The sequence below is a fragment of the Tinamus guttatus genome, unplaced genomic scaffold (genome assembly GCF_059628265.1).
Source record: "Tinamus guttatus ecotype Peru unplaced genomic scaffold, ASM5962826v1 Tinamus_guttatus_pri_ptg000211l, whole genome shotgun sequence".
NCBI classification, from domain to species: Eukaryota; Metazoa; Chordata; class Aves; order Tinamiformes; family Tinamidae; genus Tinamus; species Tinamus guttatus.
In genome coordinates, this window is record NW_028288745.1 from 8,858,667 (window position 1) to 8,874,261 (window position 15,595).

Sequence of the window (15,595 nt, forward strand, 5' to 3'; positions counted from 1 at the left end):
TAATATTAGGGAGCACTGGCCTTGGAGTATCTTGCTGGAATTTAGAAGTAACACTGGTCAACCTGGTTAATCTGGGTAGAGTCTGGAAGATTCCCAGCCTTGAACCTCTCAGATATGAGAGAGCATGACACGAAATGGGGTTGAGGAAAAGGAGAAGGGAGCGAAGAGACCATCCCCAAAACTAATCTGGGAGCCAGAGCTGATCTGATTTCCATCGTTCATGACTGAACTGACAATAAATTTAACTAGAATTAGAGTTTGAAGGTGATTTAAAATAACATAAGAATGCCTCTTCTTTAAACAAATAGCGTTTCTCCTTAAAAAGTCCTCTGGGAACCAACTGTGATTTTATAAGATCACAGTATTGAAAATCTAGTCACACACGGTAAGTATTCCACACAAAGTTAAAAGCACACAAGCTTTCTGACTGATGTAATGCTTACATACAGCAGCATAGAGACAGCACTGGAATTTGATTTAAAAAAAAGTCAGGACAATCAGAAGGTGTATGCCTGGATTTCAATGTACGTGAGCTGATAATTTACAACTCTGGGCTTTGATGTGCCTTGAGACACACTATATGAATTCTAAGGTAGACTCCAGTCAAAACGGATATTGTAGCTCGGTCCATAGCTATTTACCTTACATTAGGAGATAGAACAGATAGTACCTTATGTGGCAAGCTTGAAAATTAAAAGGCAGTTAAATATGAAATTTCCACATTACTCTTCCTCTTACCTGCATCTTTCCAGTATGAGACATTGGAGAGATTAGCTTACCACTATAAAGTGCAACTACTTCCTTTCAATTTTTAATCAGTTCTGCTACATAACACTGCCTTGCTCCTTTCCCTGGAGGTGTCTCAGAAGCCAAGAATGGCCCATAGCTCCCTCTACAGTTTGTGTAATAGATGGAAACAGAGCAAGCAAACCCCACAACCAAAAGCACATCCACGACAGTATCAGGGGAGCCACATGCACGGGAGAGGGCAGGGTGCATGTGGCAAAGTGCTGTAGGCTGAGATTTGGAAAACCTTCTGACAGAGACAGAGCCTCTGTTACCTGACATATGTTTCCAATGCACATTTAGAGGAAAATGAATTTAGAGGAAAATGATTAAGAGGTCTCTGGTTTATGGGGAAGTGGAGTGTAAATCTCTGAACGGAAGTTATTTTAACTAGTTACAAATCTCCATCTCGGAAGCTATTTGCTGTCTAGTAACCCAAGTGAACCCTGACAGAGTTCACATATCTGTGTGTGGAGTGAGAAAACCAAGGATTTGAGTTGGTTGAATGGCCATATCAAGTGGTTCATGTGGTGAGATGGGAACCAATACACACATTTGACCCCGCAGAGCTCTCGGGGTCTAGGTTAATTAGCCAAACATCACTTCCCCGCGATCACCTGCCCCGTTCTTGCAGTAATTCGGCCTGTGACGGACGGAGGGTACACGAGGGTGGCCCAGGTGTGCAGCGAGGCCGAGCCGGCACGAGAGGCCGCTGGGCACTGCAGGCACATCCAGGTGTGCCCGTGCTGGTGGCTCCCGTCCCGTCCCGTCCCGTCCCGTCCCGCAGGCCGGGTCCCTACGAGCAGGCGGCCGCCCCGCTTGCTCAACGCTGCGCGGCCGCGGCGCTTCCGCCAGCCCCGCTCCCCTGCCCCGCGGCGCCGCCGGAGCCTCCCCCGCTCCCGCTGCCCGCAGTCCCCGCCTCCGCGCCGCACATATAAGGCAGCGCCTCCCGCTCCCTCGCCAGCTCACCGCGATCCGCTCGTCTCCTCTCCGCCGCGCCGAGGATGCTGCGCGCCGCAGGCTGGACCCTGCTGCTGTGCGCCCTGCTGGGCCGCCTGGACGCCGACGGTGAGTGATGGAGCGGGGCGACCGCGAGCCTGAGGGGCGGCGGGCAGCGCCTCTGGCGGGGCCGCGTCGCCCCCAACGGCCGCGGCGCGCGGGAGGCCCAACGGCCGCGGCGCGCGCGGGCTCTGGCGCGCGGGGGGCGCAGCGGGTCCGGCGCGCGGGCCGCTCCTGGCCGCGCAGGGCACACGGGCTCCCGCGCGGGGACTCTGGCTCCTTCCCGCCCCGCCCGGTGCTGGAGCGCGAGGGCCGGGGGTGTCTGGCCGCTTTCCTGAGGGGATCCTTCGTGTTCCGAGATGGGGGGCGTTGGGGAGCCGCATTTCGTGGCTCTGTTGCTGTCTGCAGCAATAGGGAGCATATTGCTCTGCTGCTCCCCGTTGTCCCCATCTTGCAGAAGGGACAGAGGAGGCTGTATATGGAAAATAATTAGGATATCACCAAGGGAAGTCCCTTCTGTCCAGAAGCTGCCGCCCTTCACGGTGTTTCCCATGTGGTTTGTCCCCGGCAGTTCCCAGAGCGGGTGTCACCAGAGTGCACCGCAGGGCCGCTGCCTTGCTTCCCATTTCTCAGGCTGCAGGTCGCCTTGGGGAAGACCTCCTCCAATATTAGCACGTAGGGCAACTGTTTTGGGGGGGATTTTTTTGTTTGTTTTTAGGGGTGTGTGTTTGTTCGTTTTTAGGAATTTATCTGGAAGCTACCTCTTAAAAGGTCTTGTATCAGAGAAAGTGGAAGGAAGCACTAGGCAGAACTCCAAACCCACTTCATGTTTCTCACTTCTGCCAGGACACATTCCTTTAATAAGGCAAGCATAAGCCTGGAGGGCAGGACCGAGCCTTTTCCCTCAGATCTTCAAGTAGCAACAACCACTTATTTTAACTAAAGAAGGAATGCAGGGAGCCAGGAGGTGTATGCAGTGTGACTGATGGCACTCTTTTCTGTATTTAAAGGCAGTCCAAGACTACCAACAGCAGTTAATATAACTTGGTCTTCGATCAATTTTAAAACAATACTACGGTGGCAACCCAAACCATCTGATTACTTCTACACGGTAGAAATACTTGGGTAAGTAGATAACACCAAAGGTGTGTACGTGAATGACAATTAAAGATAAAGTATGTATTAGCCTAGAGAAGAGAAGATTGAGAGGAGATCTGATCAACATGCACAAGTACCTTAGGGGTGAATGTAGGGAGGATGGGGTCAAACTCTTCTCGATGGTGGCCAGTGACAGGACAAGGGGTAATGGGTACAAGTTGAAACACAGGAAGTCCCACCTCCATGTGAGGAGGAACTTCTTCCCTGTGAGGGTAACAGAGCCCTGGAACAGGCTGCCCAGAGAGGCTGTGGAGTCTCCTTCTCTGGAGATCTTCAAAACCCGCCTGGATGCCACCCTGAGCCATGTGCTCTAGGTGACCGTGCTGGAGCAGGGGGGTTGGACTAAATGATCTCTAGAGGTCCCTTCCAACCTTGACCATTCTGGGAGTCTGTGTGAATATTTTTGAGACCGAGCATAACAGGAAATAGCCCCAAAATGAGGATTTTAGGAGAGTTGCGTACCCTATAGTTATACCTTCATTATGCCCAACTGTAGGAATATCTGATCAGAGAGTCTGATTTCTTCCACTTCAGAAATGAGTAGGTTCCGCTTTAGATCAGTATTTCAGTTCTGGGGTTCCGTGCAGGCCGACTGGGCTGGCGTCCTGGGCCAGGCTACATTGAAGCAGTTGGCTCTCAGACCACGCAAAATACACTTGATAGAATGTCACCTTTTTGTCTTTCAAGGTGTCTGGACTGAGTCTTTGTTCTTTCTCTAATCTTGGGAGGTGTCTGATAATAAGTCTGAATGTCACACTAATCAGTGAATCACCACCAGTGAAATGCTGGGTAATACTAAAAATGACCTTGTTTGTCTAGCTCTATCAAAGCATTACATGGCACGATTAGAGAGGTTGTGAAATACTGTCCACCATGGAAAACAGTCAGCCTATATGATGTGCTTAAGATTTTTTTTTTAAACGTTGGTAAAGTTCAATAATATATCTGCATGGTACTTAGCCCTCCTATTAAATCACAGACAATTCTTAAACATGCCTCAAAGGCAAACTGCATCAACTCTCCTGTATGAATACATAGTGCTGTAGGCACTTCCGTATATAAAAGTTATCTGGAAAGGAGAGTTCTCTTATGACTAATAAATTACATACCTGTGTAATGATCCAATGTCCTCATTTATCCTTCAAACTGAAAAGAGTGATTAAATGAATAGACTTTAAAGCTCATGATTGATCAGAATGGCACAGCATAATTTAAGAGCTTCATCTTGCAAAAGGTTGTATCCTGGACACAGAACCTTATCCAGGAGTCTGCCAGCTGAACTGGTGTTTCTTGCAAAAAGAAAAAGAAAAAAAAAAGTCTGTTTGCCCAAAATTCAGTACAGAATCAGGTATCATTCTGATATTAAGAAATTTCTTTAGACAGGATTGTCTTGAATACATTTCAGTTTTTGCTTTCTGATCCATACGTACATTTAAAAGGGTATGTTGGTTTTGTTACAAACATCAAATCTCTTCTGCATTTTCTCAAAGCTCGATAGTCTGCAGGCCATAGAAACTCAAAGATTTTTGGCATTATATAAAATCTGGTGGGAAAGGAGTTGAAGCAACTCTTAAATAAAACTCTCCTGCTTGCTAGATCATAACTCTGAGGAAAACTTATGAACTTCAAACTTTCAACACTCTTGTTTTTCTGAGTTCACTCATGGGTTTTTTTGTTCTTAGTTCACTGGCAAAGACAGAGAAGAGAATTGAACTAGTAACGCCAAATCTACTTTTCGATTTCTATTTATTAGGAAGCAATTATTAGCAGCTATGTATTTCAGGAAGTATTATTTTAACCTACATAAATATTTTTTAAAATGTAATTAGAAAGCATTGACAGTTCTTACTCTTTTCAGACACACATCCAACACCCAAAGAAAATGCATTCTGACAACAGAAACAGAGTGTGATGTTACTGATGTGCTGAGGAATGTAAAAGAGACCTATACAGCGCACATACTGTCTGTAACATCGGCCAGGATGGATAACTTTGAACAACCACCTTATGCAACCTCTGAAAAATTCACACCTTATAATCAGAGTAAGTCGGATTGCCAATTCAATCTTATTGTAAACTTGAGCTCAAGATTTCCACTGATTTAAATAAACTTTGGGCTGGACCAAAAGATTCTTTTCTGTAGGTTCTTATAGTAGCACTACTACTATCTGAGAATAAGATCTTCAGGTATGATGCTTTTCCCATGGCAGGGAACTGCATAAAATCTTAGTTAGCATTTGTCTCTCACAAATTAGCACTATATACTAGATTATATAGTATATATCTTAGCACAGTATAGTCGATAAAAATACTTGATAATAATCTTGTATTCTCCTGTATTATTTTGGCTCTATAAAATTTATAATAGAGGAAGGAAGAAGAGTAGAGGGAAGAACAGGAAAAGCATATTGTATAGAAAGGATGATGACATTTCTTTAATTCATGAACTTTCTTGTTTAGCTATTCTTGGGAAACCAGAGATCCAGAATTATACACAAAAAGATTCCAAAATGAGTATTGTGTTCAAAGATCCACTTACACCATATATGTTTCCCAATGGAAGCTTTCAAAGTATTCGAGATATTTTCAAAAATGACTTGGAATATAAACTCTATTATTGGAAAGACCAAAGTTCTGGAAAGGTAAGGTCTTATTTGGCTTTTCACATATTTTGTAGCTATGCTATAACTGGACAATTTTAATGCTTCCTTAAGAGCTAAAGCTTTTGCAGAGAACACCTTCTTGAAGTGTATTTTTTTCTTCTTACAGAAAGATGCTATAACAAGAAGTGATAAATTTGAAATAAATGTTGAAAACACAAAGAACTATTGCTTCTACATACAGGGAATCATTCCCTCCCGCAGAGAAAACCGTGCTGGTCAAGAAAGCATGGTGCTTTGCACCAGTGTAGGAAGAAATATTTTAGATGGTATGTATCTGATGAAGTCTGTCACAATATCTTCAGCATTTTAACAAAAGGACACCTCAGTTCTGAGTATATTTTTACACATTTTCTAAGTGTGCTGCCTAAGTTAAAAAAAAAAAAAAAAAAAACTTTTTTTGCTATAGAGGATATAAACTGGACAAGGAGACTAATGGGAAAGTGTCACTAGTCTTAGCTAATTGGAATTGTTTGTAAGGTTTTGCTAAAAGAGTTTTGATTTGGTTTTAAATTGGCAGAGTTAATGATGGATCCCTGAGGTTACAGATTTAATCACTAGCCTGCAGCGTCTCTGGTTTTCACATTGTTTCCTTCAGGTCTTACTGCTGTGGCAATAGCATAGTATTATAGTTAGTATAGACTAACTATACTCAAATAAAACCTGGTGTGAACTGGTTGAAATCAACCTTTAATACAGTTTAACAAATTCACAGTAAAATGAATTATGTTCATGCTGCGGCCATCGCTCCTGTGGTACTGTAAAACACAGCATGCATTTCTGAGGTCAGTAGATTGGGCTATAGGGGCTGGAGGCACCAAATAAGGGGTATTCAGCCCCTCTCGGGCACCCCTTGGGGACCCAGACAAACTTTAAAGAAAACTGCTCTGTCATCAGATTCCTGAGTCTTGGATTCTTTTCTTCCCCTGCAGAATACGGAACTGAAGTCTTCATTATCATAGCAGTGGTGGCCATTGCAGTCCTCACTCTCGCCATTGTCCTGCCAGTGATCCTGTGTAAACGCAAGAGAGCAAAACTAGCAAGAGAAAAGCAACCGCTTAATGGAGCTTAGTGAATAACTACACTGGATGTTGTGGCAGGTTCAGTCACGAAAGAAAAAAAGGGAAATGGGGTGGAACCTTTTAAGCTCTCTGCTACAGGATATTGTGAAGCCAAAACTTCCAGAATTCCTGTGGATTCAAAACTTCTTGAGACAGTTACAGATGAAAAATACATTATAGGCACAAAGCTGTTAGGAAGTCCTTGTGACACGAATAACTGGAAGCTGGAAGAGTATTCCGGGAAGATACTATGTCTACCCTGTTGAAATACTCTTCCAAAAGCAGCCTGTATTTTGACAGAGGATCCTGAAAGGACCTTTGATTTGACCAGGTATGGCCATTCTGAAAGCATGGCCTTAATGAGCCAGAAAACTTCGGGTACTTGTGAGGGGAAAAACACTATTTTTTTCTGAACACTCTTGTCCTTTACCTAGTGCAAAGGACATTTTTGTTTGTTTGTTTCTATGAAACAAAACCTGTATTTATCTGCTTTTTTATAACATTATTAACTGGACAAATTATCTGTTAGTTCAGATTTGAAAAAGTTACCACTATTCTGCACTGCTTGGATAAAATTGGCTTGTTGTATTTATCTTTGGATATAGGAAATCAAAAGTAAACCAACAGAAATCACTGTATTGCTAACTTCTGTGAAACACTCCTGAAGTAGGTGCTGCTCTCCACCTGGAAAAGGCACATCCACATTACACTAAACCTAGAATTGCACTAATAAGGTAATCTGATAATTCCAGGTTAGTGTCAGGATATAAACTGCAGTTTTTGAGTCAGTGATAACTCACTTCATGCAAACACTGAGTAGGTAGCAGTATTTACTGCACATTGAACACTGATTTTTTTAGTTAAATGGTTGGTGAATCAATAGTTTGTGTTGGTATAAATTCAGACAGTCTTGGTGAGGGGATTTAAAGGTACTTTTTACTATGACTTTTAATATTTATTTTATAATATATTCTAATTTTTATACTGTTGATATCTGTATTTATGATGGTAATTTATACTAGTGAAATAAAGGTGATTGGGAAATAACTTTCTCTTTATTTATTTATGAAGAACAATACTAATTCCTGAACTGGATTTAAAAATATATTTAGGAAACATACTCTTGTGACAGTAGTGTAGTCTATATAAATAGATTATGAGGGCCACTACCGTCTGTAAGCATGAAAATACAAGTCCCTCATCGCAGAAGTGATAAAAGATTTTGAAGAGGCATAAGCTGCTGCTCAGCTGCCTGCTCCCCTGAGCGCTTGCTCAGCACTTGCACACGGTTTCGCACTCCCGTGGAAAGTCTTGGCGACCTGCAGAGATGCCTCACTTTGGGTAGGGATTCCCAGACCGGTGCTCCAGCTCCTTGGATTACTCAAGGGTCTGGCCCAGAGCAGAACTGCTGCAATTAATGCTGGTAGCTGCTACTGCTATTGGCCAAAAAACATGCCACAACTGTAGAGAAAATAGAAATGTATCTTTTAGTAGGCGCCAATAATTGGACTTCTATCTTGAAGTCTTATCTATGTCTTAGAGCAATGTTTGTGTTCATGAAACAAATCTATTGATTTTTACAACATTTACTTTTCTCATCTTTATATGATAGATAATTCTTTGCATGGGATAGGAATACTGTACAAGTTGGCAGGGTTTGTGAGGTTTGTTTTACTCCGATTTTACAGAGAGGGAGGTGTAACCTGCAGAAAACTCTGCATTTTAGCTGATGCTGTGCACTTAGCTGCATGCATAAGCCTTGCATAGAGGGGAGCCTCATAACAGCACTTAAGAGCAGGAGAGACTGTGGAAGGAAAGCTGAGGCCCTTAAAGCAGCACTTGCTGCTCCCCCGGCCCCTGCTGTTCTGCTTCCTCCTTTCATTCCCCACAAGCTCAGAGAGGCAGAGGCCTGCGGAGGGTGACACAGTTCTCATTAAACTAGACCCAGTAGCTGATATTGCTGCAGTCTACAGAGGAGATGGACATAAGTGATGCTTCAAACAATCAAGAGATTGTTGTGTGAAGTTTTTTTTTTTTTTTTTAATTAAAAGAAAGAGCACCACCAGAGAAGCAAACTACCTTGAATGGCATAAAAATGACCTGTGCAGCACAAGTTCTGGAAACTCGCAGCACTTCTGTTCCCTCATCACACACTGCTGGTGTGGCAGCCTTTTTGACATGATAGTTACTGGGTCCTATTCCAGAAGGGGTTTTTGCTGTTTGTGAAGAGATTTGAGAACAGGATTTTGTTTGGTTTTGTTTTCCCCCTTCAAAGTTTCTAGAAATACTACCCCTTGGGCCAGTGCATACAGCCCATGCAAAACCTTTCATGCAGAGACTTTACTTTCTCAGCATATCAGGGTAGGTACAGGGAATTGTTGCATAAAAGTATTTTGAATACTGGATCCTACGCACAACACATACACCTAGCTTCAGCCCTGGGCTGTTTTAAGAAGCAGCAGGGAATTGATCTCTCTGCACTTTTCCAGGAGGAACATTCACATACTTCTCTGTTACAGGACTGGTGTGCTTGCTCCTCATACAAAGGGTTGGGTAACCCCGCATGCTGTAATAAGCCACTGTCCTTTTTGCAGTATTGCTTTAATACAACATTCTTCTCCTTCATGTAAGTGAGAAAAGGTTGATAATGCAATGCTACATTTCCACCAGGCCTAACAGGACTGTATCAGAGAGTATCATTAAAATAAACATCTGTACAGTACTTTATAAATGACAGGAATGACAGCAAACTGCTTGGCTCGTGTATTTCCAGTACAGCAGACTCAGCTCTTCCCTTCGGCTGGTGCCGAGGGGCACGTAATGAGAAGAATGCGATTAAAAGCTTAACTTGGATCACGGTTCATGTGACAGCTCAGGACAAAGAGTTTCTGCACTAAGTGCAAATCAACAGCTGTGAAAGGTTACTTCTTGGTTGCAGTGCTGATTATTTTTCAGCTTGACATTGAGTGCCACACAATGCAAACCCTGCTGTACACAGCAATGATACACCTTGGCCTAACAAGTAGGATTCATCTTACAAGCTAAAATACCTAAAGATGACTAGAATGTCTGGTATAGACATTAAGGTGAAGTACAAGCTATGCTAGGAACTACGATAAAATGCTATTTCTTCAGCAACTAGGAAAGAGAGAGAGACATACATAAATAGGAACAGATTATCTTGAATGCAACTATACTACAGTTTGTAGTAGGGGCTATTTTGGGCTTTATGAGCCCCAAGTTTGTTCTGTAAAAAGCAACCAAAATAGTCTCTCCTACACTAAAGAAAAAGAAGGTGACAGGAAACACATCTTAAAAGATGATGTCTCGAAGTTTCTTCACATGCACCACTATATTACATACTAGCCCCCAAGACAATACGATATATGCTGTCTAGAGGAATTACTACTGTGTCAGACTTGCCTCTGTCTGTCCTTGTGGCTGGGTACCTGCAGGATGTACCCAGTGCCTCAGGGAAGCGGGAAGGAATCTTACAGAGAAAATACTGAGTTTGAGGTAAATCTTTAAGCATTAAGTTTCACCAACCTTCCCCAAATTCTCTACTTAGGACTATCGTAAATACAGTTACCTAATTAAAAAAAAAAAAAAAAAACTAGGTCTGAGTTTTGATTGTTCAGCTGGCATTTGCAGATTTAAAAAAAGTTTTCAAATCCAATGTGTGGATTTGGACTTCCTCCTCAATTCCCTTCTTTGTACTATAAAAGGTTGCTAATGGTCTCCAGCTTTCCAGACAATTTCTGTTGCAACATAATAGCTTACACAAGTTTAAAGAAGTTTCCAACTTGCTTTTCAGAGTTCAGTCACAGTAGAAGTTTCCCAGGCAGCCGTTCCTTAGCTCTGTTGCTTTTGTGCCAGTAGTATATCAGAATAAAATAAATAATATTTGGGGAAATATCTTCACGCTACTTGTCAGGACACAAAGACTTAGGTCAAAAGATGTTTAGTACTTGCTTGCAATAAATCTTTCACTCCAAAGAATTAAAATGCATACTCAGTTAAATAGAAGGTCTAGAATAGTGTTTACCAAACTTTCTGTAGTCAGGCTTGGGCACAAATCACAAGATATTTTTGTAATTGTAAAGTTATTTTCATCCAAAAAAAATAGTCCAGGTCATGCAGGCGCAGTCCTGTAGTTCTACCTAAGTAAACCAGTCTCGGTACTCATAGTTTTGCCCAGAGATCACTGACCTCTTTCTTGTAGCTCTATTTTATTTTGGTGCAGCAAAATGCCTGTATGCCATTTGTTTCCCAGACCGAAGGGCAGACAGGAAACACATGATGCTTGTGGATACTGGAGGTGGGAATGGGACTGAGGAGGATGGTATAAGAGCTCTTTTTGCCAGAAAAAGTCATTGCATTTAATCTTTACCAACTCACTGCAGGTCACTAACAGTGAGTTTTCCAAGCAGAGTGACAGCAATTTTGTCAAATATGGTTTGTGACAGATACATCCCACAGAAATGGATTATCTAAGTTTCTCATATTTCCTATTTAAAAATTTCAAGTGTGTGATTATTTCGTATGCTGCATTCCTTGCAGAATTATTGGCAAAATGTCTTCTATTTCCCAAGTCAATCAATCCCTATGGAATTGGGGAGTGGTAAACTGGCTCAGGAAAAGAAAATGAAGCAGAAGTTCAAAGGTAACTGAGCTTTTTTGAAGATAGATTAAAAAAAAAAAAAAAAAACAGGAAACTTAAGACGATGAATTGCTGCTATAGTAACCCAACTTGGCTGTTCCTGTTTGGATGCATCTGACAATGCATTTTGTCAGAACATGTAATTTTGTAGGAACTTAAAACATTCCAAACTTCCAGAATTTTAAGGTATCATAATAAAAATCTGACCATATCTTGGAAATGTGGTTGTAATCTGTTTCTCAGTGAAGCTGCAGGTTATCTAATTAAAAAGCAAATTAATGCATAAGGAAAGAATGTACAAACTAGCCTGAAATAATAATGAAAGATACCTTCAAAAAGGCTAAATTAAATTTGCATTTCCTGCAGCACTTTGTTTTAAATGCATCTTTTTGAATGGTGTTTTTTGAATGGTGTTTTGAATACTCACAAAAATTCTGTATTGGTCAACACAGATGAAAATCCACACATGTAACTTCTATGCTAACAGCTTGAATGGCCCAGTTCTGCTTAATAATATATTTTTAAGCACATTGTTCTTAAGTATTTCAAGCCTTTACTTGACTACACTGCAAATATTCCTACTTATATATATATATATATATATATATATATATATATATATGTATATACAGCCTCAGACTTACCTGTTTAACTTGTACCACAAAACGTGGAGGTCTCTGCATCAGCTGTCCCCATGCTGCTAGGTTTGCTAGAAGTAGGCCTAAGACCCACCCGACCCTAACAGTGAAAGAGCATCAAGGAGTTCATTCCTTCTTGCTGGACTCTGTAACAGAAGCAATGACCACCCTGCAGACAGGGCAGGGAAGGCAAAGGTGCTCTGAGAACAGAGAGGTGCCCTCAGCACCTGAGCCAGATATTACGATTTCCTAAGAAAATGTGAAAGGAATGGGCTGGTTTGTCAAATCAGCCAAATCAGCCTGGGCTGGTTTGCAGAGCAGTTTTCCTAGAGCAATAGCAAAAGCCTGGAACCATAACCTGTGAGAAGAAAAAATAATTAATTTCTTCCCCTCCACCCCCAACAACTGTTGATTATTAATTCATAAAACAGAGCAACGACTATCCATGATCATGAAAGGGACTGGAACAACTGGTGCCTACAACTAATGAAGCAAAACACATTATACTCTGAAACATTACTACAGCAACTTTGTAAACAGAGGAAGAATTCAAACTTGTATGTTAATCACGTTCTTCAATGAGATCTAATAAAAGTTTTGCTTGGTTTCAGCTATAAACCAAGATAATAATTTTTCAGGTCATTATTAGCAGGGAGTTTTTAATCTATGTCTTTTATAGTATCTATGATGTACTTTTATTTCAAGAAATTATTAATGAACTTCACACTCATATCTTAAAGACATACCTCTGTTTTTAACATTAGGCCACTTTATAATCCTCAAAATTACGTTGGTGTAGTAGTTGTTGAGCCTGTAGAGCACTGCATCCTATCGAAGAACCACTGATAATTATTCAATCTCTGCAACTCAAAACTACAGACAATTAGGAGACTGACACAGTAGCACTTGATGAAAACCAGGATATTGAGCATTTTAGCTGTTCTGTTTCTCACTACACTATCTCCTCATGCCCACAGCACAGAGCTAACCGAGTGCTAGTAACTCGGCAATTCTCTTCACAGTAGGAGGCTCTTTCAAATGGTGCTAAGGCAACTTTAGGTTTATAAGACAGGTGACTTTATTCTTATCTGCGCAATATATGGACAAGGAACAATGTGAGTTCTGGCCTTAGTATGTGCTAATCTTTCCCAAAAGAAAATTAGACAGGTTAGGTAGTTGTATTTTGGTGTGCGTTTCTTCATGATGTTTTTTATAAGAAAACTATATCCTTGTTATGCAGTGAAGCATGCCTTGAATTTGAGATAGAAGGCAACAAAGGTTCACAATTTGTTCACCCAAAGCAGCTCATTCCACAGTCTCACACCAGGAATCCACAAGGCACCCTCACCTCCCCGACTTAACCTTCTTCAATAAGGTTTCGGACAGCTGTCTGGAGCTTTGTATAATCTTTCAGAGGTACTGGACCATGGCCTCTGAAGGTACTCAGAAAAGGTTTAATCTATAAAGAGTATTTCTTGGACATACATTTACATTTGTTTTGAATAATTTCAGTTTTACTGTTCCATAAACTGTTATCTTTTCTTAAAATAAGGAATAACTAAAGTGTTCAGGCAAGCACACCAAAGAAACTAGAAAGCAGAGAGCCAAGAGTTGCACATTTAAGAGGCTTTGCATTGCTCTGTGTATTAAATGTCACACCCACAAGAGAAAATTTCCCAGGGAGAACCAGTGTGGATTTCTTTTATTCATGAAAGTTTCCAACATAAACTAAACCTACACAGAGAAAAAACTTCTCAAAAGATTAAGTAGAGATATTAATCCCCCTGTTCAAATTGATTCAATAGATGGAAGAGTTATGCAAGCACCAAGACGATCATTTTGCAATCCTTATTTACACTATTTCCTACTAACAAGACATTTAACAATCCTCCTACTTCTCTCTGAAACTATTGTAGGACTGGTTTAACTGCTGACCTCCGAGGAAAAAAGCACTTGTCATTTGATACATTTCTTGCTCCTTTTTAACACTCCTTTTAATCTCACTGGTTGGCTTCAACAGTGGTCAGGATCTTCCACCATTCACACGGCAAGCTGACCTTTCTTCAACAGCAGGAAGTGTAGATCAAGTCACCACTGATTCCCTTCCTTAATGTACTTGATTTTCTCAAAGAACTAAGCCAGAGCAAAGATCTGCAGTAAAATATGAAGGTATATTGGGAAAGGAAAAAAAAAAAAAGAGTTTGTTATAATAAAAAAGAATAATGTTAGAACTATTACTAATATTACTAGTTATTTATCACTATTTCTAGCACCTTTTCCCCTGTTAACTAGCAAAGTTGAGCCAACTGTGACTATTAAACTGCATCTTAAGGTTAAGGAATTTTCTACAAAGAGAGCTTTATTTTTAATTCTAAGAAAACTACATAACAGTTGTTGCACACCTAATGCCAGCTAAGAGAAGAAAAATAGTACTAACATTAGAAAGCACTGATTCCAAGGGAAGACTTGTAAACAGTTCACTTGAGTAAAGCTTGGTGAACCCTACGTTACTGAGTTCCAGGTATCTTGATGGTGGGTACATCTACCACAGGAATGGATGGTAAACAGGAGAAATCAGAAAAGGAAAAAAGACACGAATACATCAAATAATCAGTCCTCAGTCACATTTTTCCAAAGTACAAGAATCAGGGAGCACCCAAAATTACCCCACAAATACTAATATTATAACCGTATTCAGGTTATAGCTGCACACTTCTAAAAATCAGTAAAACTGAGGGAAGAAATGACCAGGACATAATGGAGAAGGTGAAATCATAATTGGTTCTGATTTCAAACATATTAATGCACCTATAATCTGACTGCTCTGGGTGCATACCTGCAAGTATTTACCTCGCCTTTCTGCTGGATGAAACTGGCTGATTCTAGCATGAATTCTGAGAGCAACATTGACTTTACAAACTGAATGCAAGTCAGTAGGTTCATTAAATGACTTGATTTGTGAAAAATGCATTTATTGTACTGTTAAAAAATTCCTAATCACGTCATCAATAAATATAAAAAGCCTAGATATATTTTTCTTCAGATTTATTATTTCAGAGGCACTTAATGTTACATTGATATAGCGCCATTTCCCCCTCCAAAGCACTTTACAGTATTTACATACAGGAATGTTTCCCACCACTGTTGAAATGCAGCCATCTGACTATTACCAACGCATTTTTCAAAGCACCAACAGTTTGTGACTGAAGACACTTATCAGTACTTTGTCTAACTAGGATGGATTAAAATTTTTATTTCCAAATTTAACTTATGCTATTGAAAAGACCTAACAGCTAAAATATAGTATCACAGTGCAATTCTGCAACACAACTGAGACTTGATAATTTTCATTAGTTTTTACATTCCTTCATTAGACAAAGTCCATCTTTGAATAGTTAAATGTAAGGCCTTTTAAGAAAACCATTTTAAAACATCACTCACTTTCTTTATAAACTTCTTTTGTAATCAAGCTTTGAAGAACATTTTTCCTTCCTTCCAGTATATTTGGAAACATGAAACTTTTAGGAATCAAGTTCCTGGCCCTAAGAACATATTAGCAACCTCAGTTTTCATGAGCTTCATGATATCTATAAAGACAAACCTATTCCTCCTTGGTTATGGAGCTGGATGTAT

General features: G+C 40.6%; 1 protein-coding gene across 1 annotated transcript; it reads left to right on the forward strand.

Moving 5' to 3' along the window:
• The first annotated feature begins 1,730 nt into the window (after window positions 1-1,730).
• F3 (coagulation factor III, tissue factor) lies at window positions 1,731-6,710 on the forward strand. Its single transcript, XM_088524502.1, has 6 exons — window positions 1,731-1,854; window positions 2,796-2,910; window positions 4,802-4,986; window positions 5,404-5,585; window positions 5,713-5,872; window positions 6,536-6,710. The coding sequence occupies exons 1-6, from the start codon at window positions 1,791-1,793 to the stop codon at window positions 6,673-6,675; spliced, it is 846 nt and encodes a 281-aa protein (XP_088380628.1). The 5' UTR covers window positions 1,731-1,790; the 3' UTR covers window positions 6,676-6,710.
• Window positions 6,711-15,595: the final 8,885 nt, after the last annotated feature.

What these genes read in the sequence shown, in the direction of transcription:
- F3 (XM_088524502.1), top strand. Translation starts at nt 1,791, where the DNA reads ATGCTGCGCGCCGCAGGCTGGACCCTGCTGCTGTGCGCCCTGCTGGGC. An exon ending in GGGCCGCCTGGACGCCGACG is followed by an intron (nt 1,855 to 2,795) that starts GTGAGTGATGGA and finishes CTGTATTTAAAG; the next exon opens with GCAGTCCAAGACTACCAACA. An exon ending in TACACGGTAGAAATACTTGG is followed by an intron (nt 2,911 to 4,801) that starts GTAAGTAGATAA and finishes TACTCTTTTCAG; the next exon opens with ACACACATCCAACACCCAAA.